The sequence below is a fragment of the Chanodichthys erythropterus genome, chromosome 20 (genome assembly GCF_024489055.1).
Source record: "Chanodichthys erythropterus isolate Z2021 chromosome 20, ASM2448905v1, whole genome shotgun sequence".
Taxonomy (NCBI): domain Eukaryota; kingdom Metazoa; phylum Chordata; class Actinopteri; order Cypriniformes; family Xenocyprididae; genus Chanodichthys; species Chanodichthys erythropterus.
Genome location: NC_090240.1, coordinates 14,379,963 through 14,404,379, shown reverse-complemented (window position 1 = coordinate 14,404,379; position 24,417 = coordinate 14,379,963). Strand labels below are relative to the sequence as shown.

Sequence of the window (24,417 nt, the reverse complement as noted above, 5' to 3'; positions counted from 1 at the left end):
AAGGGGGGGGAAAGTTAGGATGATTCTAAGGGCCCACGCACTTTTGGGCCCCCAGAGATCGGTTTTATTAGTACTAACAGTCAGTGCTCGAAGTGGGCCAGTACGCAGTACCGGCACTTCTCACATGTTGCCGGTACTCTGAGCGCCCACACACAGAAACGTAGAATCATCAGACTATTAATTTATTGTATACATTGCGCGTTCTGAGCTTTTATAAGCTGTATGAACGGAACGGATCAATTGTCTGCACAATATGACTGTGACTGAAGCCCAATTGTTTAATTTTGCATGAGTGGCGTGCGAATCACTGTAGCGCTCACCAGCGTACTTCAAAAGTGTTAATATTGGCATGAGCGATGCTAATGATAAAATGTGCGACCCATTTGGATTTTATTGAGGATAGTAAAATGCTATGGAGAAAGTCAATCATGATCTAAAACAGCCATTAAAATGACTGATGAAAAGATGGGAAAACATTATCCTGAAAGCTTTTTAAACTCAGATTCAAACATTCATCAGCCTTGCTATATAATATAATATAATATAATATAATATAATATAATATAATATAATATAATATAATATAATATAATATAATATAATATAATATAATATAATATAATATAATATAATATAATATAATACAATTAATATAATATAATATACCTGTAACTGGAGGCATACACTGACGTCCACATCCATTGTTACAGCATTTCTCATCGTTGGCACAGTCACTGTCATCGGCACATGACATGAAACTAATCCGGGCACACATTTCTGCTGCATATTGTCTGCGTGGACACACTCCTGGCTTTTCTGTTATACAGACACATGACAGAGAAACCATATCACTGAATGCTGAATGTCCTTTTCATTGGGGTTTTTGGTTCTTTTGCTGTTTTACGTTGTAAGGATTTTTGCAGTAACTGAAAAAGTTTGGTGAAGTGATATGTAAGTGTAATGCGGTCAAGACCTGCATGGATCTACTTTAGCCGTGTATTTCACTGAAAATAATCGCACAACTTAGAACATTTGTCAGCCAATCATATTCAAGCATTCAACAGGCCTGCAGTATAATATAATATAATATAATATAATATAATATAATATAATATAATATAATATAATATAATATAATATAATATAATATAATATAATATAATATAATATAATTAATATAATATAATATACCTGTAACTGGAGGCATACACTGACGTCCACATCCATTGTTGCAGCATTTCTCATTGTTGGCACAGTCACTGTCATCGGCACATGACACGAAACGAATCTGGGCACACATGTCTGCTGTATATTGTCTGCGTGGACACACTCCTGGCTTTTCTGTTATACAGACACATGACAGAGAAACCATATCACTGAATGCTGAATGTCCTTTTCATTGGGGTTTTTGGTTCTTTTGCTGTTTTACGTTGTAAGGATCTTTGCAGTAACTGAAAAAGTTTGGTGAAGTGATATGTAAGTGTAATGCGGTCAAGACCTGCATGGATCTACTTTAGCCGTGTATTTCACTGAAAATAATCGCACAACTTAGAACATTTGTCAGCCAATCATATTCAAGCATTCAACAGCCCTGCAATATAATATAATATAATATAATATAATATAATATAATATAATATAATATAATATAATATAATATAATATAATATAATATAATATAATATAATATAATATAATATAATTAATATAATATAATATACCTGTAACTGGAGGCATACACTGACGTCCACATCCATTGTTGCAGCATTTCTCATCGTTGGCACAGTCACTGTCATCGGCACATGACATGAAACTAATCCGGGCACACATTTCTGCTTTATATTGTCTGACTGGACACACTCCTGGCTTTTCTGTTATACAGACACATGACAGAGAAACCATTTCACTGAATGCTGAATGTCTTTTTCATTGGGTTTTTTGGGTTCTTTTGCTGTTTTACGTTGTAAGGATCTTTGCAGTAACTGAAAAAGTTTGGTGAAGTGATCAGAGTTTCCGCTAGAAAAAAATGGTGCCGGTCAAAGTGACCGGCAGAGGTTTCGTTTTCCGGACATTTTGATGATATGCTGGTCAAATATCGCCTCTTAATTAGTCAAGTTGAGGAAAACTGAAAGCAGTTTATGTAACTTAAAAAATTACATAATCAGGCCGTATATGCAACATGTTTATTAGCCTAAATTTCAAATAGACAGAAAAAAACTCAAATTATTCGACCCTCTTGTGAATCCGTTGCGTCGTCCTGCCTTTTCGCAGCGCGAACAGAACATTTTTCCGTTACCATCAACTACCTCACATCTTAGCCATGGGAACTTGTCACTCCATTCCGACCGATACGCCCTACACTTCGGCTTTTTCTCCGGTGGTGGCGGAGCTGTCTGGCTCTGGACATCTGAGGCTTCAGGTGTTCCTGATTCAGTATCCTCCTTCGCGTCAGGCCTCTGAAAAAAACTTTTTTCTAGTCTGCCTGGGCCTGGCCATATTTGAAACGTCTCTCAATAGTTCATGGTTTAGGTCTATATTATAGCCGTTAAGCGTGAGCTTTATTTGAAATGCAACATGCGATGTTGTTTAAAAACTTTCAAACGGTCGATTCAGATTGTGTTAGGGGGGCGGGGCCGGGATTATTAGGCAGTTTTAATCTGACAATTTGACCGGAGAGATTTAATTTTGTCGGACATTTAATTTTTTTCCCGGCCAATGTCCGGTAATTGCCGGACAACGGAAACCCTGGAAGTGATATGTAAGTGTAATGCGGTCAAGACCTGCATAGATCTACTTTAGCCGTGTATTTCACTGAAAATAATCGCACAACTTAGAACATTTGTCAGCCAATCATATTCAAGCATTCAACAGGCCTACAGTATAATATAATATAATATAATATAATATAATATAATATAATATAATATAATATAATATAATATAATATAATATAATATAATATAATTAATATAATATACTATACCTGTAACTGGAGGCATACACTGACGTCCACATCCATTGTTGCAGCATTTCTCATTGTTGGCACAGTCACTGTCATCGGCACATGACACGAAACGAATCTGGGCACACATTTCTGCTTCATATTGTCTGCGTGGACACACTCCTGGCTTTTCTGTTATACAGACACATGACAGAGAAACCATATCACTGAATGCTGAATGTCTTTTTCATTGGGGTTTTTGGTTCTTTTGCTGTTTTACGTTGTAAGGATCTTTGCAGTAACTGAAAAAGTTTGGTGAAGTGATATGTAAGTGTAATGCGGTCAAGACCTGCATGGATCTACTTTAGCCGTGTATTTCACTGAAAATAATCGCACAACTTAGAACATTTGTCAGCCAATCATATTCAAGCATTCAACAGGCCTGCAGTATAATATAATATAATATAATATAATATAATATAATATAATATAATATAATATAATATAATATAATATAATATAATATAATATAATATAATATACCTGTAACTGGAGGCATACACTGACGTCCACATCCATTGCTGCAGCATTTCTCATTGTTGGCACAGTCACTGTCATCGGCACATGACACGAAACGAATCTGGGCACACATGTCTGCTGTATATTGTCTGCGTGGACACACTCCTGGCTTTTCTGTTATACAGACACATGACAGAGAAACCATATCACTGAATGCTGAATGTCTTTTTCCATTGGGTTTTTGGTTCTTTTGCTGTTTTACGTTTTAAGGATCTTTGCAGTAACTGAAAAAGTTTGGTGAAGTGATATGTAAGTGTAATGCGGTCAAGACCTGCATGGATCTACTTTAGCCATGTATTTCACTGAAAATAATCGCACAACTTAGAACATTTGTCAGCCAATCATATTCAAGCATTCAACAGGCCTGCAGTATAATATAATATAATATAATATAATATAATATAATATAATATAATATAATATAATATAATATAATATAATATAATATAATATAATATAATATAATATAATATAATATAATATAATATACCTGTAACTGGAGGCATACACTGACGTCCACATCCATTGTTGCAGCATTTCTCATTGTTGGCACAGTCACTGTCATCGGCACATGACACGAAACGAATCTGGGCACACATTTCTGCTGTATATTGTCTGCGTGGACACACTCCTGGCTTTTCTGTTATACAGACACATGACAGAGAAACCATATCACTGAATGCTGAATGTCTTTTTCATTGGGGTTTTTGGTTCTTTTGCTGTTTTACGTTGTAAGGATCTTTGCAGTAACTGAAAAAGTTTGGTGAAGTGATATGTAAGTGTAATGCGGTCAAGACCTGCATGGATCTACTTTAGCCGTGTATTTCACTGAAAATAATCGCACAACTTAGAACATTTGTCAGCCAATCATATTCAAGCATTCAACAGCCCTGCAATATAATATAATATAATATAATATAATATAATATAATATAATATAATATAATATAATATAATATAATATAATATAATATAACATAATATAATATAATATAATATAATATAATATAATATAATATAATATAATATAATATAATATACCTGTAACTGGAGGCATACACTGACGTCCACATCCATTGCTGCAGCATTTCTCATCTTTGGCACAGTCACTGTCATCGGCACATGACACGAAACGAATCTGGGCACACATTTCTGCTGTATATTGTCTGCGTGGACACACTCCTGGCTTTTCTGTTATACAGACACATGACAGAGAAACCATATCACTGAATGCTGAATGTCTTTTTCATTGGGGTTTTTGGTTCTTTTGCTGTTTTACGTTGTAAGGATCTTTGCAGTAACTGAAAAAGTTTGGTGAAGTGATATGTAAGTGTAATGCGGTCAAGACCTGCATGGATCTACTTTAGCCGTGTATTTCACTGAAAATAATCGCACAACTTAGAACATTTGTCAGCCAATCATATTCAAGCATTCAACAGGCCTGCAGTATAATATAATATAATATAATATAATATAATATAATATAATATAATATAATATAATATAATATAATATAATATAATATAATATAATATAATATAATATACCTGTAACTGGAGGCATACACTGACGTCCACATCCATTGTTGCAGCATTTCTCATTGTTGGCACAGTCACTGTCATCGGCACATGACACGAAACGAATCTGGGCACACATGTCTGCTGTATATTGTCTGCGTGGACACACTCCTGGCTTTTCTGTTATACAGACACATGACAGAGAAACCATATCACTGAATGCTGAATGTCTTTTTCCATTGGGTTTTTGGTTCTTTTGCTGTTTTACGTTTTAAGGATCTTTGCAGTAACTGAAAAAGTTTGGTGAAGTGATATGTAAGTGTAATGCGGTCAAGACCTGCATGGATCTACTTTAGCCATGTATTTCACTGAAAATAATCGCACAACTTAGAACATTTGTCAGCCAATCATATTCAAGCATTCAACAGGCCTGCAGTATAATATAATATAATATAATATAATATAATATAATATAATATAATATAATATAATATAATATAATATAATATAATATAATATAATTAATATAATATAATATACCTGTAACTGGAGGCATACACTGACGTCCACATCCATTGTTGCAGCATTTCTCATTGTTGGCACAGTCACTGTCATCGGCACATGACACGAAACGAATCTGGGCACACATGTCTGCTGTATATTGTCTGCGTGGACACACTCCTGGCTTTTCTGTTATACAGACACATGACAGAGAAACCATATCACTGAATGCTGAATGTCTTTTTCATTGGGGTTTTTGGTTCTTTTGCTGTTTTACGTTGTAAGGATCTTTGCAGTAACTGAAAAAGTTTGGTGAAGTGATATGTAAGTGTAATGCGGTCAAGACCTGCATGGATCTACTTTAGCCGTGTATTTCACTGAAAATAATCGCACAACTTAGAACATTTGTCAGCCAATCATATTCAAGCATTCAACAGCCCTGCAATATAATATAATATAATATAATATAATATAATATAATATAATATAATATAATATAATATAATATAATATAATATAATATAATATAATATAATATAATATAATATAATACAATTAATATAATATACCTGTAACTGGAGGCATACACTGACGTCCACATCCATTGCTGCAGCATTTCTCATTGTTGGCACAGTCACTGTCATCGGCACATGACACGAAACGAATCTGGGCACACATTTCTGCTGCATATTGTCTGCGTGGACACACTCCTGGCTTTTCTGTTATACAGACACATGACAGAGAAACCATATCACTGAATGCTGAATGTCTTTTTCATTGGGTTTTTTGGTTCTTTTGCTGTTTTAGGCTGTAAGGACATTTGCAGTAACTGAAATAGTTTGGTGAAGTGATATGGAAGTGTAATGCGGTCAAGACCGGCCTGGAACTACTTTAGCCATGTATTTCACTGAAAATAATTGTACACCTTAGAACATTTGTCATCCAATCAGATTCAAGCATTCAACAGCCCTGCAGTAAAATATAATATAAAATAACATATAACATAATATACCTGTAACTGGAGGCATACACTGACGTCCACATCCATTGCTGCAGCATTTGTCATCGTTGGCACAGTCACTGTCATTGGCACATGACACGAAACTAATCCGGGCACACATTTCTGCTGTATATTGTGTGCGTGGACACACTCCTGGCTTTTCTGTTACCGGGGGTTCCGCTAAGGGGGGGAAAGTTAGGATGATTGTAAGAGCCCACGCACTTTTGGGCCCCCAGAGATCGGTTTTATTAGTACTAACAGTCAGTGCTCGAAGTGGGCCAGTACGCAGTACCGGCACTTCTCACATGTTGCCGGTACTCTGAGCGCCCACACACAGAAACGTAGAATCATCAGACTATTAATTTATTGTATACATTGCGCGTTCTGAGCTTTTATAAGCTGTATGAACGGAACGGATCAATTGTCTGCACAATATGACTGTGACTGAAGCCCAATTGTTTAATTTTGCATGAGTGGCGTGCGAATCACTGTAGCGCTCACCAGCGTACTTCAAAAGTGTTAATATTGGCATGAGCGATGCTAATGATAAAATGTGCGACCCATTTGGATTTTATTGAGGATAGTAAAATGCTATGGAGAAAGTCAATCATGATCTAAAACAGCCATTAAAATGACTGATGAAAAGATGGGAAAACATTATCCTGAAAGCTTTTTAAACTCAGATTCAAACATTCATCAGCCTTGCTATATAATATAATATAATATAATATAATATAATATAATATAATATAATATAATATAATATAATATAATATAATATAATATAATATAATATAATATAATATAATATAATATAATATAATATACCTGTAACTGGAGGCATACACTGACGTCCACATCCATTGTTGCAGCATTTCTCATTGTTGGCACAGTCACTGTCATCGGCACATGACACGAAACGAATCTGGGCACACATTTCTGCTTCATATTGTCTGCGTGGACACACTCCTGGCTTTTCTGTTATACAGACACATGACAGAGAAACCATATCACTGAATGCTGAATGTCTTTTTCATTGGGGTTTTTTGGTTCTTTTGCTGTTTTACGTTGTAAGGATCTTTGCAGTAACTGAAAAAGTTTGGTGAAGTGATATGTAAGTGTAATGCGGTCAAGACCTGCATGGATCTACTTTAGCCGTGTATTTCACTGAAAATAATCGCACAACTTAGAACATTTGTCAGCCAATCATATTCAAGCATTCAACAGCCCTGCAATATAATATAATATAATATAATATAATATAATATAATATAATATAATATAATATAATATAATATAATATAATATAATTAATATAATATAATATACCTGTAACTGGAGGCATACACTGACGTCCACATCCATTGTTGCAGCATTTCTCATTGTTGGCACAGTCACTGTCATCGGCACATGACACGAAACGAATCTGGGCACACATGTCTGCTGTATATTGTCTGCGTGGACACACTCCTGGCTTTTCTGTTATACAGACACATGACAGAGAAACCATATCACTGAATGCTGAATGTCCTTTTCATTGGGGTTTTTGGTTCTTTTGCTGTTTTACGTTGTAAGGATCTTTGCAGTAACTGAAAAAGTTTGGTGAAGTGATATGTAAGTGTAATGCGGTCAAGACCTGCATGGATCTACTTTAGCCGTGTATTTCACTGAAAATAATCGCACAACTTAGAACATTTGTCAGCCAATCATATTCAAGCATTCAACAGCCCTGCAATATAATATAATATAATATAATATAATATAATATAATATAATATAATATAATATAATATAATTAATATAATATAATATACCTGTAACTGGAGGCATACACTGACGTCCACATCCATTGTTGCAGCATTTCTCATCGTTGGCACAGTCACTGTCATCGGCACATGACATGAAACTAATCCGGGCACACATTTCTGCTGCATATTGTCTGCGTGGACACACTCCTGGCTTTTCTGTTATACAGACACATGACAGAGAAACCATTTCACTGAATGCTGAATGTCTTTTTCATTGGGTTTTTTGGGTTCTTTTGCTGTTTTACGTTGTAAGGATCTTTGCAGTAACTGAAAAAGTTTGGTGAAGTGATCAGAGTTTCCGCTAGAAAAAAATGGTGCCGGTCAATGTGACCGGCAGAGGTTTCGTTTTCCGGACATTTTGATGATATGCTGGTCAAATATCGCCTCTTAATTAGTCAAGTTGAGGAAAACTGAAAGCAGTTTATGTAACTTAAAAAATTACATAATCAGGCCGTATATGCAACATGTTTATTAGCCTAAATTTCAAATAGACAGAAAAAAACTCAAATTATTCGACCCTCTTGTGAATCCGTTGCGTCGTCCTGCCTTTTCGCAGCGCGAACAGAACATTTTTCCGTTACCATCAACTACCTCACATCTTAGCCATGGGAACTTGTCACTCCATTCCGACCGATACGCCCTACACTTCGGCTTTTTCTCCGGTGGTGGCGGAGCTGTCTGGCTCTGGACATCTGAGGCTTCAGGTGTTCCTGATTCAGTATCCTCCTTCGCGTCAGGCCTCTGAAAAAAACTTTTCTAGTCTGCCTGGGCCTGGCCATATTTGAAACGTCTCTCAATAGTTCATGGTTTAGGTCTATATTATAGCCGTTAAGCGTGAGCTTTATTTGAAATGCAACATGCGATGTTGTTTAAAAACTTTCAAACGGTCGATTCAGATTGTGTTAGGGGGGCGGGGCCGGGATTATTAGGCAGTTTTAATCTGACAATTTGACCGGAGAGATTTAATTTTGTCGGACATTTAATTTTTTTCCCGGCCAATGTCCGGTAATTGCCGGACAACGGAAACCCTGGAAGTGATATGTAAGTGTAATGCGGTCAAGACCTGCATAGATCTACTTTAGCCGTGTATTTCACTGAAAATAATCGCACAACTTAGAACATTTGTCAGCCAATCATATTCAAGCATTCAACAGGCCTACAGTATAATATAATATAATATAATATAATATAATATAATATAATATAATATAATATAATATAATATAATATAATATAATATAATTAATATAATATACTATACCTGTAACTGGAGGCATACACTGACGTCCACATCCATTGTTGCAGCATTTCTCATTGTTGGCACAGTCACTGTCATCGGCACATGACACGAAACGAATCTGGGCACACATTTCTGCTTCATATTGTCTGCGTGGACACACTCCTGGCTTTTCTGTTATACAGACACATGACAGAGAAACCATATCACTGAATGCTGAATGTCTTTTTCATTGGGGTTTTTGGTTCTTTTGCTGTTTTACGTTGTAAGGATCTTTGCAGTAACTGAAAAAGTTTGGTGAAGTGATATGTAAGTGTAATGCGGTCAAGACCTGCATGGATCTACTTTAGCCGTGTATTTCACTGAAAATAATCGCACAACTTAGAACATTTGTCAGCCAATCATATTCAAGCATTCAACAGGCCTGCAGTATAATATAATATAATATAATATAATATAATATAATATAATATAATATAATATAATATAATATAATATAATATAATATAATATACCTGTAACTGGAGGCATACACTGACGTCCACATCCATTGCTGCAGCATTTCTCATTGTTGGCACAGTCACTGTCATCGGCACATGACACGAAACGAATCTGGGCACACATGTCTGCTGTATATTGTCTGCGTGGACACACTCCTGGCTTTTCTGTTATACAGACACATGACAGAGAAACCATATCACTGAATGCTGAATGTCTTTTTCCATTGGGTTTTTGGTTCTTTTGCTGTTTTACGTTTTAAGGATCTTTGCAGTAACTGAAAAAGTTTGGTGAAGTGATATGTAAGTGTAATGCGGTCAAGACCTGCATGGATCTACTTTAGCCATGTATTTCACTGAAAATAATCGCACAACTTAGAACATTTGTCAGCCAATCATATTCAAGCATTCAACAGGCCTGCAGTATAATATAATATAATATAATATAATATAATATAATATAATATAATATAATATAATATAATATAATATAATATAACATAATATAATATAATATAATATAATATACCTGTAACTGGAGGCATACACTGACGTCCACATCCATTGTTGCAGCATTTCTCATTGTTGGCACAGTCACTGTCATCGGCACATGACACGAAACGAATCTGGGCACACATTTCTGCTGTATATTGTCTGCGTGGACACACTCCTGGCTTTTCTGTTATACAGACACATGACAGAGAAACCATATCACTGAATGCTGAATGTCTTTTTCATTGGGGTTTTTGGTTCTTTTGCTGTTTTACGTTGTAAGGATCTTTGCAGTAACTGAAAAAGTTTGGTGAAGTGATATGTAAGTGTAATGCGGTCAAGACCTGCATGGATCTACTTTAGCCGTGTATTTCACTGAAAATAATCGCACAACTTAGAACATTTGTCAGCCAATCATATTCAAGCATTCAACAGCCCTGCAATATAATATAATATAATATAATATAATATAATATAATATAATATAATATAATATAATATAATATAATATAATATAACATAATATAATATAATATAATATAATATAATATAATATAATATAATATAATATAATATAATATAATATAATATAATATAATATACCTGTAACTGGAGGCATACACTGACGTCCACATCCATTGCTGCAGCATTTCTCATCTTTGGCACAGTCACTGTCATCGGCACATGACACGAAACGAATCTGGGCACACATGTCTGCTGTATATTGTCTGCGTGGACACACTCCTGGCTTTTCTGTTATACAGACACATGACAGAGAAACCATATCACTGAATGCTGAATGTCTTTTTCATTGGGGTTTTTGGTTCTTTTGCTGTTTTACGTTGTAAGGATCTTTGCAGTAACTGAAAAAGTTTGGTGAAGTGATATGTAAGTGTAATGCGGTCAAGACCTGCATGGATCTACTTTAGCCGTGTATTTCACTGAAAATAATCGCACAACTTAGAACATTTGTCAGCCAATCATATTCAAGCATTCAACTGGCCTGCAGTATAATATAATATAATATAATATAATATAATATAATATAATATAATATAATATAATATAATATAATATAATATAATTAATATAATATACCTGTAACTGGAGGCATACACTGACGTCCACATCCATTGCTGCAGCATTTCTCATTGTTGGCACAGTCACTGTCATCGGCACATGACACGAAACGAATCTGGGCACACATGTCTGCTGCATATTGTCTGCGTGGACACACTCCTGGCTTTTCTGTTATACAGACACATGACAGAGAAACCATATCACTGAATGCTGAATGTCTTTTTCATTGGGGTTTTTGGTTCTTTTGCTGTTTTACGTTGTAAGGATCTTTGCAGTAACTGAAATAGTTTGGTGAAGTGATATGTAAGTGTAATGCGGTCAAGACCTGCATGGATCTACTTTAGCCGTGTATTTCACTGAAAATAATCGCACAACTTAGAACATTTGTCAGCCAATCATATTCAAGCATTCAACAGCCCTGCAATATAATATAATATAATATAATATAATATAATATAATATAATATAATATAATATAATATAATATAATATAATATAATATAATATAATATAATATAATATAATATAATATAATATACCTGTAACTGGAGGCATACACTGACGTCCACATCCGTTGTTGCAGCATTTCTCATCGTTGGCACAGTCACTGTCATCGGCACATGACACGAAACGGATCTGGGCACACATTTCTGCTGCATATTGTCTGCGTGGACACACTCCTGGCTTTTCTGTTATACAGACACATGACAGAGAAACCATATCACTGAATGCTGAATGTCTTTTTCATTGGGGTTTTTTGGTTCTTTTGCTGTTTTACGTTGTAAGGATCTTTGCAGTAACTGAAAAAGTTTGGTGAAGTGATATGTAAGTGTAATGCGGTCAAGACCTGCATGGATCTACTTTAGCCGTGTATTTCACTGAAAATAATCGCACAACTTAGAACATTTGTCAGCCAATCATATTCAAGCATTCAACAGGCCTGCAGTATAATATAATATAATATAATATAATATAATATAATATAATATAATATAATATAATATAATATAATATAATATAATATAATACAATATAACATAATATAATATAATATAATATAATATAATATAATATAATATAATATAATATAATATAATATAATATAATATAATATACCTGTAACTGGAGGCATACACTGACGTCCACATCCATTGTTGCAGCATTTCTCATTGTTGGCACAGTCACTGTCATCGGCACATGACACGAAACGAATCTGGGCACACATTTCTGCTTCATATTGTCTGCGTGGACACACTCCTGGCTTTTCTGTTATACAGACACATGACAGAGAAACCATATCACTGAATGCTGAATGTCTTTTTCATTGGGGTTTTTTGGTTCTTTTGCTGTTTTACGTTATAAGGATCTTTGCAGTAACTGAAATAGTTTGGTGAAGTGATATGGAAGTGTAATGCGGTCAAGACCTGCATGGATCTACTTTAGCCATGTATTTCACTGAAAATAATCACTCAACTTAGAACATTTGTCAGCCAATCATATTCAAGCATTCAACAGCCCTGCAATATAATATAATATAATATAATATAATATAATATAATATAATATAATATAATATAATATAATATAATATAATATAATATAATATAATATAACATAATATAATATAATATAATATAATATAATATAATATAATATAATATACCTGTAACTGGAGGCATACACTGACGTCCACATCCATTGCTGCAGCATTTCTCATCGTTGGCACAGTCACTGTCATCGGCACATGACACGAAACGAATCTGGGCACACATTTCTGCTGCATATTGTCTGCGTGGACACACTCCTGGCTTTTCTGTTATACAGACACATGACAGAGAAACCATATCACTGAATGCTGAATGTCTTTCATTGGGGTTTTTTGGTTCTTTTGCTGTTTTACGTTGTAAGGAACTTTGCAGTAACTGAAATAGTTTGGTGAAGTGATATGGAAGTGTAATGCGGTCAAGACCTGCATGGATCTACTTTAGCCGTGTATTTCACTGAAAATAATCGCACAACTTAGAACATTTGTCAGCCAATCATATTCAAGCATTCAACAGCCCTGCAATATAATATAATATAATATAATATAATATAATATAATATAATATAATATAATATAATATAATATAATATAATATAATATAATATAATATAATATAATATAATATAATATAATATAATTAATATAATATAATATACCTGTAACTGGAGGCATACACTGACGTCCACATCCATTGCTGCAGCATTTCTCATTGTTGGCACAGTCACTGTCATCGGCACATGACACGAAACGAATCTGGGCACACATGTCTGCTGCATATTGTCTGCGTGGACACACTCCTGGCTTTTCTGTTATACAGACACATGACAGAGAAACCATATCACTGAATGCTGAATGTCTTTTTCATTGGGGTTTTTGGTTCTTTTGCTGTTTTACGTTGTAAGGATCTTTGCAGTTACTGAAATAGTTTGGTGAAGTGATATGGAAGAGTAATGCGGTCAAGACCTGCATGGATCTACTTTAGCCGTGTATTTCACTGAAAATAATCGCACAACTTAGAACATTTGTCAGCCAATCATATTCAAGCATTCAACTGCCCTGCAATATAATATAATATAATATAATATAATATAATATAATATAATATAATATAATATAATATAATATAATATAATATAATATAATATAATATAATATAACATAATATAATATAATATAATATAATATAATATAATATAATATAATATAATATAATATACCTGTAACTGGAGGCATACACTGACGTCCACATCCGTTGTTGCAGCATTTCTCATCGTTGGCACAGTCACTGTCATCGGCACATGACACGAAACGAATCTGGGCACACATTTCTGCTGCATATTGTCTGCGTGGACACACTCCTGGCTTTTCTGTTATACAGACACATGACAGAGAAACCATATCACTGAATGCTGAATGTCTTTTTCATTGGGGTTTTTGGTTCTTTTGCTGTTTTACGTTGTAAGGATCTTTGCAGTAACTGAAAAAGTTTGGTGAAGTGATATGTAAGTGTAATGCGGTCAAGACCTGCATGGATCTACTTTAGCCGTGTATTTCACTGAAAATAATCGCACAACTTAGAACATTTGTCAGCCAATCATATTCAAGCATTCAACAGCCCTGCAATATAATATAATATAATATAATATAATATAATATAATATAATATAATATAATATAATATAATATAATATAATATAATACAATATAACATAATATAATATAATATAATATAATATAATATAATATAATATAATATAATATAATATAATATACCTGTAACTGGAGGCATACACTGACGTCCACATCCATTGTTGCAGCATTTCTCATTGTTGGCACAGTCACTGTCATCGGCACATGACACGAAACGAATCTGGGCACACATTTCTGCTTCATATTGTCTGCGTGGACACACTCCTGGCTTTTCTGTTATACAGACACATGACAGAGAAACCATATCACTGAATGCTGAATGTCTTTTTCATTGGGGTTTTTTGGTTCTTTTGCTGTTTTACGTTATAAGGATCTTTGCAGTAACTGAAATAGTTTGGTGAAGTGATATGGAAGTGTAATGCGGTCAAGACCTGCATGGATCTACTTTAGCCATGTATTTCACTGAAAATAATCACGCAACTTAGAACATTTGTCAGCCAATCATATTCAAGCATTCAACAGGCCTGCAGTATAATATAATATAATATAATATAATATAATATAATATAATATAATATAATATAATATAATATAATATAATATAATATAATATAATATAATATAATATAATATAATATAATATAACATAATATAATATAATATAATATAATATAATATAATATAATATACCTGTAACTGGAGGCATACACTGACGTCCACATCCGTTGTTGCAGCATTTCTCATCGTTGGCACAGTCACTGTCATCGGCACATGACACGAAACGAATCTGGGCACACATTTCTGCTTCATATTGTCTGCGTGGACACACTCCTGGCTTTTCTGTTATACAGACACATGACAGAGAAACCATATCACTGAATGCTGAATGTCTTTTTCATTGGGGTTTTTTGGTTCTTTTGCTGTTTTACGTTATAAGGATCTTTGCAGTAACTGAAATAGTTTGGTGAAGTGATATGGAAGTGTAATGCGGTCAAGACCTGCATGGATCTACTTTAGCCATGTATTTCACTGAAAATAATCGCACAACTTAGAACATTTGTCAGCCAATCATATTCAAGCATTCAACAGGCCTGCAGTATAATATAATATAATATAATATAATATAATATAATATAATATAATATAATATAATATAATATAATATAATATAATATAATATAATATAATATAACATAATATAATATAATATAATATAATATAATATAATATAATATAATATACCTGTAACTGGAGGCATACACTGACGTCCACATCCGTTGTTGCAGCATTTCTCATCGTTGGCACAGTCACTGTCATCGGCACATGACACGAAACGAATCTGGGCACACATTTCTGCTGCATATTGTCTGCGTGGACACACTCCTGGCTTTTCTGTTATACAGACACATGACAGAGAAACCATATCACTGAATGCTGAATGTCTTTTTCATTGGGGTTTTTGGTTCTTTTGCTGTTTTACGTTGTAAGGATCTTTGCAGTAACTGAAAAAGTTTGGTGAAGTGATATGTAAGTGTAATGCGGTCAAGACCTGCATGGATCTACTTTAGCCGTGTATTTCACTGAAAATAATCGCACAACTTAGAACATTTGTCAGCCAATCATATTCAAGCATTCAACAGGCCTGCAGTATAATATAATATAATATAATATAATATAATATAATATAATATAATATAATATAATATAATATAATATAATATAATATACCTGTAACTGGAGGCATACACTGACGTCCACATCCATTGTTGCAGCATTTCTCATTGTTGGCACAGTCACTGTCATCGGCACATGACACGAAACGAATCTGGGCACACATTTCTGCTTCATATTGTCTGCGTGGACACACTCCTGGCTTTTCTGTTATACAGACACATGACAGAGAAACCATATCACTGAATGCTGAATGTCTTTTTCATTGGGGTTTTTTGGTTCTTTTGCTGTTTTACGTTGTAAGGATCTTTGCAGTAACTGAAATAGTTTGGTGAAGTGATATGGAAGTGTAATGCGGTCAAGACCTGCATGGATCTACTTTAGCCATGTATTTCACTGAAAATAATCACACAACTTAGAACATTTGTCAGCCAATCATATTCAAGCATTCAACAGGCCTGCAGTATAATATAATATAATATAATATAATATAATATAATATAATATAATATAATATAATATAATATAATATAATATAACATAATATAACATAATATAATATAATATAATATAATATAATATAATATAATATAATATAATATAATATAATATAATATACCTGTAACTGGAGGCATACACTGACGTCCACATCCATTGCTGCAGCATTTCTCATCTTTGGCACAGTCACTGTCATCGGCACATGACACGAAACGAATCTGGGCACACATTTCTGCTGCATATTGTCTGCGTGGACACACTCCTGGCTTTTCTGTTATACAGACACATGACAGAGAAACCATATCACTGAATGCTGAATGTCTTTTTCATTGGGGTTTTTGGTTCTTTTGCTGTTTTACGTTGTAAGGATCTTTGCAGTAACTGAAAAAGTTTGGTGAAGTGATATGTAAGTGTAATGCGGTCAAGACCTGCATGGATCTACTTTAGCCGTGTATTTCACTGAAAATAATCGCACAACTTAGAACATTTGTCAGCCAATCATATTCAAGCATTCAACTGGCCTGCAGTATAATATAATATAATATAATATAATATAATATAATATAATATAATATAATATAATATAATATAATATAATATAATATAATATAACATAATATAATATAATATAATATAATATAATATAATATAATATAATATAATATACCTGTAACTGGAGGCATACACTGACGTCCACATCCATTGTTGCAGCATTTCTCATTGTTGGCACAGTCACTGTCATCGGCACATGACACGAAACGAATCTGGGCACACATTTCTGCTTCATATTGTCTGCGTGGACACACTCCTGGCTTTTCTGTTATACAGACACATGACAGAGAAACCATATCACTGAATGCTGAATGTCTTTTTCATTGGGGTTTTTTGGTTCTTTTGCTGTTTTACGTTGTAAGGATCTTTGCAGTAACTGAAATAGTTTGGTGAAGTGATATGGAAGTGTAATGCGGTCAAGACCTGCATGGATCTACTTTAGCCATGTATTTCACTGAAAATAATCACACAACTTAGAACATTTGTCAGCCAATCATATTCAAGCATTCAACAGGCCTGCAGTATAATATAATATAATATAATATAATATAATATAATATAATATAATATAATATAATATAATATAATATAATATAATATAATATAACATAATATAACATAATATAATATAATATAATATAATATACCTGTAACTGGTGGCATACACTGACGTCCACATCCATTGCTGCAGCATTTCTCATCTTTGGCACAGTCACTGTCATCGGCACATGACACGAAACGAATCTGGGCACACATGTCTGCTGCATATTGTCTGCGTGGACACACTCCTGGCTTTTCTGTTATACAGACACATGACAGAGAAACCATATCACTGAATGCTGAATGTCTTTTTCATTGGGGGTTTTTGTTCTTTTGCTGTTTTACGTTGTAAGGAACTTTGCAGTAACTGAAATAGTTTGGTGAAGTGATATGTAAGTGTAATGCGGTCAAGACCTGCATGGATCTACTTTAGCCGTGTATTTCACTGAAAATAATCGCACAACTTAGAACATTTGTCAGCCAATCATATTCAAGCATTCAACAGCCCTGCAGTATAATATAATATAATATAATATAATATAATATAATATAATATAATATAATATAATATAATATAATATAATATAATATAATATAATATAATATAATAATTAATATAATAATTAATATAATATAATATACCTGTAACTGGAGGCATACACTGACGTCCACATCCATTGTTGCAGCATTTCTCATTGTTGGCACAGTCACTGTCATCGGCACATGACACGAAACGAATCTGGGCACACATGTCTGCTGCATATTGTCTGCGTGGACACACTCCTGGCTTTTCTGTTATACAGACACATGACAGAGAAACCATATCACTGAATGCTGAATGTCTTTTTCATTGGGGTTTTTGGTTCTTTTGCTGTTTTACGTTGTAAGGAACTTTGCAGTAACTGAAATAGTTTGGTGAAGTGATATGTAAGTGTAATGCGGTCAAGACCTGCATGGATCTACTTTAGCCGTGTATTTCACTGAAAATAATCGCACAACTTAGAACATTTGTCAGCCAATCATATTCAAGCATTCAACAGCCCTGCAATATAATATAATATAATATAATATAATATAATATAATATAATATAATATAATATAATATAATATAATATAATATAATATAATACAATATAACATAATATAATATAATATAATATAATATAATATAATATAATATAATATAATATAATATAATATAATATAATATAATATAATACAATTAATATAATATAATATACCTGTAACTGGAGGCATACACTGACGTCCACATCCATTGTTGCAGCATTTCTCATTGTTGGCACAGTCACTGTCATCGGCACATGACACGAAACGAATCTGGGCACACATGTCTGCTGCATATTGTCTGCGTGGACACACTCCTGGCTTTTCTGTTATACAGACACATGACAGAGAAACCATATCAATGAATGCTGAATGTCTTTTTCATTGGGGTTTTTGGTTCTTTTACTGTTTTAGGCTGTAAGGACATTTGCAGTAACTGAAATAGTTTGGTGAAGTGATATGTAAGTGTAATGCGGTCAAGACCTGCATGGATCTACTTTAGCCGTGTATTTCACTGAAAATAATCACACAACTTAGAACATTTGTCAGCCAATCATATTCAAGCATTCAACAGCCCTGCAGTATAATATAATATAATATAATATAATATAATATAATATAATATAATATAATATAATATAATATAATATAATATAATATAATATAATTAATATAATATAATATACCTGTAACTGGAGGCATACACTGACGTCCACATCCATTGTTGCAGCATTTCTCATTGTTGGCACAGTCACTGTCATCGGCACATGACACGAAACGAATCTGGGCACACATGTCTGCTGCATATTGTCTGCGTGGACACACTCCTGGCTTTTCTGTTATACAGACACATGACAGAGAAACCATATCACTGAATGCTGAATGTCTTTTTCATTGGGGTTTTTGGTTCTTTTGCTGTTTTACGTTGTAAGGATCTTTGCAGTAACTGAAAAAGTTTGGTGAAGTGATATGTAAGTGTAATGCGGTCAAGACCTGCATGGATCTACTTTAGCCGTGTATTTCACTGAAAATAATCACACAACTTAGAACATTTGTCAGCCAATCATATTCAAGCATTCAACAGCCCTGCAGTATAATATAATATAATATAATATAATATAATATAATATAATATAATATAATATAATATAATATAATATAATATAATATACCTGTAACTGGAGGCATACACTGACGTCCACATCCATTGCTGCAGCATTTCTCATCTTTGGCACAGTCACTGTCATCGGCACATGACACGAAACGAATCTGGGCACACATGTCTGCTGCATATTGTCTGCGTGGACACACTCCTGGCTTTTCTGTTATACAGACACATGACAGAGAAACCATATCACTGAATGCTGAATGTCTTTTTCATTGGGGTTTTTGGTTCTTTTACTGTTTTAGGCTGTAAGGACATTTGCAGTAACTGAAATAGTTTGGTGAAGTGATATGTAAGTGTAATGCGGTCAAGACCTGCATGGATCTACTTTAGCCGTGTATTTCACTGAAAGTAATCGCACAACTTAGAACATTTGTCAGCCAATCATATTCAAGCATTCAACAGGCCTGCAGTATAATATAATATAATATAATATAATATAATATAATATAATATAATATAATATAATATAATATAATATAATATAATATAATATAATATAATATAATTAATATAATATAATATACCTGTAACTGGAGGCATACACTGACGTCCACATCCATTGCTGCAGCATTTCTCATTGTTGGCACAGTCACTGTCATCGGCACATGACACGAAACTAATCCGGGCACACATTTCTGCTGCATATTGTTTAATTGGACACACTCCTGGCTTTTCTGTAATACAGACACATGACAGAGAAACCATATCACTGAATGCTGAATGTCTTTTTCACTGGGGTTTTTGGTTCTTTTGCTGTTTTAGGCTGTAAGGACCTTTGCAGTAACTGAAATAGTTTGGTGAAGTGATATGAAAGTGTAATGCGGTCAAGACCTGCCTGTAACTACTGTAGCCGTGTATTTTACTGAAAATAATTGCACAGCTTAGAACATTTATCAGCCAAACAGATTCAAGCATTCAACAGCCCTGCAGTATAATATAATATAATATAATATAATATAATATAATATAATATAATATAATATAATATAATATAATATAATATAATATAATATAATATAATATAATATAATACAATATAATATAACTAGGGCTGGGTATTGAACTCAATACTTTTTAGGTAACGACCGAAGTGCCTCAATACTATTGAGTATTGAAAAGTGTCTTGTCATTCGGTACCAAATATCGATACCTCAGAACGGAGCCGTGGAGAGGGGGCGGAGAAATTAAGCAAGTAATAACGTTGCACTACATTGTTATTTATATCTAAATATATAAAACTATGCGCGCGAGAGAGACCCTCTGTGCGAGAGAGCGAGTGAGTCAACGGTTTCATTTTCATTTTATCTCCGAAAAGGACGGATGAGAACCGGCTATTTAGGTGAACAGCCCCACACAGCAGGAGACTCCTAGGTGGATCCGCATTCAAGTCGCCAAACCCGCGTGACTGTCTAATTCATTTTGGCGCCGCCCAGAGGATCAGCTCCGCCTCCGGGCAACGCCGTAAATTCTGCTGTCATTCAGCAGATCCTGAGTGGACCCATGTCAGATACACGGACGCGCACGCGCACGCGCCTTTACTGTAACTGTTGTATCAATTTGCGGGTCCCAAACCGACCCACCACGGAGGTAACGTTAAGGTTTTAATCACGGATGCGGAGTTGATGCAGCGCGGAGCCACGGCGGGTCTGCGATCCGCCTTCATTTCCGGATCCGCCATTGCACGCAAGTGGACAGCGATATGGGTCCATTCGCGGATACGTTCCGGAAGCCGCGATACCTCCGCGCCCGATCCTCCCCGGAGTCCTTTTGCTGTGTGGGGTCGGTTCACTACAGATACTGTGAACAGAAAACAGAAGTGTCGCACTGCCTGCAGAAACAGCGGGACGCGCAATGTTTTTTTTTAGACTAGTTATGGACAGGTATAATACACAGCAGCGTTACATCAGCGTTCGTTCCTCAAATCTATGGAAACACGCGACCGGTTCGTGACGGGCTCTAGTTCGCCTGCACGAGCACAGACTCTGGCTCCAGAACGCAAACAACTCTGGGGGAAAAGGGGTATCAGCATCCTCCTGATACTGCCATACTGCAGATAATCCGCGGTTCGGGCAAAGTAATTAAAAAAAAAAAACATTCCAATAAATTGCGGGTGGATGAGAGATGAATCATTAATGTGTTGATTTTAATAAAGACACTGAACTCTCATTTCACTGTAAGACGCAACGAACATGCGTCACTCTTACTTTCGCTTTGAACTGAACGTATTTCTCTTCAGCGAAAATCAATCAAAAAAAAACCGTGTGCCTAGAGCACCTTCCAGTGGTCATTATATAAAACACAAAGAGATATTGCTTTATAACTTAACAACTTTAATTAGAAAATATACACAAGCTTAACTAACAGAAATCATATAATTATACTTCCAGCAATGATGTAAAGAAACAGTGACAATTTAAGGTTTAACGGAGGAAAGCCTATTTTTAGGCTGTTAAGGAAATGAAATTAAGCCAAATAAGAACTTTAATTTGAAATAAATGTTGTTGTTTTTTTACGCAGCCTACTTCAGTGTGATAAGTTACCATATCATCATGCTTAACACTGAGAATTTTAATGATTGTAATGTGATGATCAGATGCAGATAATCGGATAAATCAGAGAATATCATTGGACAGTTGGCGGGTGGATGCACAGACTTTGTCTTTGTTCAATTTGCACAATGAACATGGGTTGGAGCTCTTTATTTTGATCTCTCAAAGTGCACCAAATGAATGAATTTATCATTAAAATGTACAAATTTTTCTATGTATATTGTTAATAATAATAATAATTTTTATTTTTTTGAAGAACAACAATTGCTCAGTGATTTAAAAAGATCTGCAGTGAGCCTCACATACTGACTTTTTGCATTGAAAACTGATTATTAAAACTATTTGCACTGATTTATTTAATTAATTTATTAATTTATTTATTTATATAATATAATATAATATACCTATAACTGGAGGCATACACTGACGTCCACATCCATTGCTGGCAGCATTTCTCATCTTTGGCACAGTCACTTTCATCGGCACATGACACGAAACTAATCCTTGCACACATTTCTGCTTCATATTTTCTGCGTGGACACACTCCTGACTCCTTAATTTATTCTATACATTGCGCGTTCTGAGCTTTTATAAGCTGTACGAACTGAACTGAACGGATCAATTGTCTGCGCAATATGACTGTGACTGAAGCACAATTGTTTAATTTTGCACGAGTGGCGTGCGAATCACTGTAGTCGCGTTCACCAGCGTGCTTCAAAAGTGTTAATATTTGCATGAGTGACACTGATGATAAAATTTGCGACCCATTTGGACTTTATTGAGGATAGTAAAACGCTATGGAGAAAGTCAAACATGATCTAAAACACCCATTAAAATGACATGAAAAGATGGGAAAACATCATCCTGCAAGCTTTTTAAACTCGGATTCAAGCATTCATCAACCCTGCAGTATAATATAATATAATATAATATAATATAATATAATATAATATAATATAATATAATATAATATAATATAATATAATATAATATAATATAATATAATATAATATACCTATAACTGGAGGCATACACTGACGTCCACATCCATTGCTGCAGCATTTCTCATCATTGGCACAGTCACTGTCATTGGCACATGACACGAAACTAATCCGGGCACACATTTCTGCTGCATATTGTTTGATTGGACACACTCCTGGCTTTTCTGTAATACAGACACATGACAGAGAAACCATATCACTGAATGCTGAATGTCTTTTTCACTGGGGTCTTTGGTTCTTTTGCTGTTTTAGGCTGTAAGGACCTTTGAGATAACTGAAATCATTTGGTGAAGTGATATGGAAGTGTAATGCGGTCAAGACCTGCCTGGAGATACTTTAACCATGTATTTCACTGAAAATAATTGCACAGCTTAGAACATTTGTCAGCCCTGCAGTATAATATAATATAATATACCTGTAACTGGAGGCATACACTGACGTCCACATCCGTTGCTGCAGCATTTGTCATCATTGGCACAGTCACTGTCATTGGCACATGACACGAAACGAATCCGGGCACACAT

At 34.5% G+C, this 24,417-nt stretch overlaps 2 protein-coding genes across 3 annotated transcripts in view; one reads left to right on the top strand and one right to left on the bottom strand.

The window, feature by feature from the left end:
- Positions 1 to 24,417, top strand: part of haus8 (HAUS augmin like complex subunit 8) — a 191,224-nt gene that overhangs the window by 55,275 nt on the left and 111,532 nt on the right. The window lies entirely within an intron of this gene.
- Positions 74 to 24,417, bottom strand: LOC137008770 (papilin-like). The gene is made up of 40 exons (XM_067370485.1): positions 24,309 to 24,417; positions 23,908 to 24,057; positions 21,916 to 22,140; positions 20,868 to 21,017; positions 20,348 to 20,497; positions 19,862 to 20,011; positions 19,352 to 19,501; positions 18,752 to 18,901; positions 18,217 to 18,366; positions 17,685 to 17,834; positions 17,139 to 17,288; positions 16,577 to 16,726; positions 16,091 to 16,240; positions 15,539 to 15,688; positions 14,972 to 15,121; positions 14,416 to 14,565; positions 13,855 to 14,004; positions 13,316 to 13,465; positions 12,769 to 12,918; positions 12,192 to 12,341; positions 11,671 to 11,820; positions 11,176 to 11,325; positions 10,610 to 10,759; positions 10,099 to 10,248; positions 9,608 to 9,757; positions 8,353 to 8,502; positions 7,868 to 8,017; positions 7,367 to 7,516; positions 6,551 to 6,700; positions 6,108 to 6,257; positions 5,578 to 5,727; positions 5,068 to 5,217; positions 4,562 to 4,711; positions 4,011 to 4,160; positions 3,485 to 3,634; positions 2,984 to 3,133; positions 1,722 to 1,871; positions 1,192 to 1,341; positions 667 to 816; positions 74 to 138 (listed from the first exon to the last, which is right to left on the bottom strand). The coding sequence occupies exons 1-40, from the start codon at positions 24,415 to 24,417 to the stop codon at positions 74 to 76; spliced, it is 5,949 nt and encodes a 1,982-aa protein (XP_067226586.1).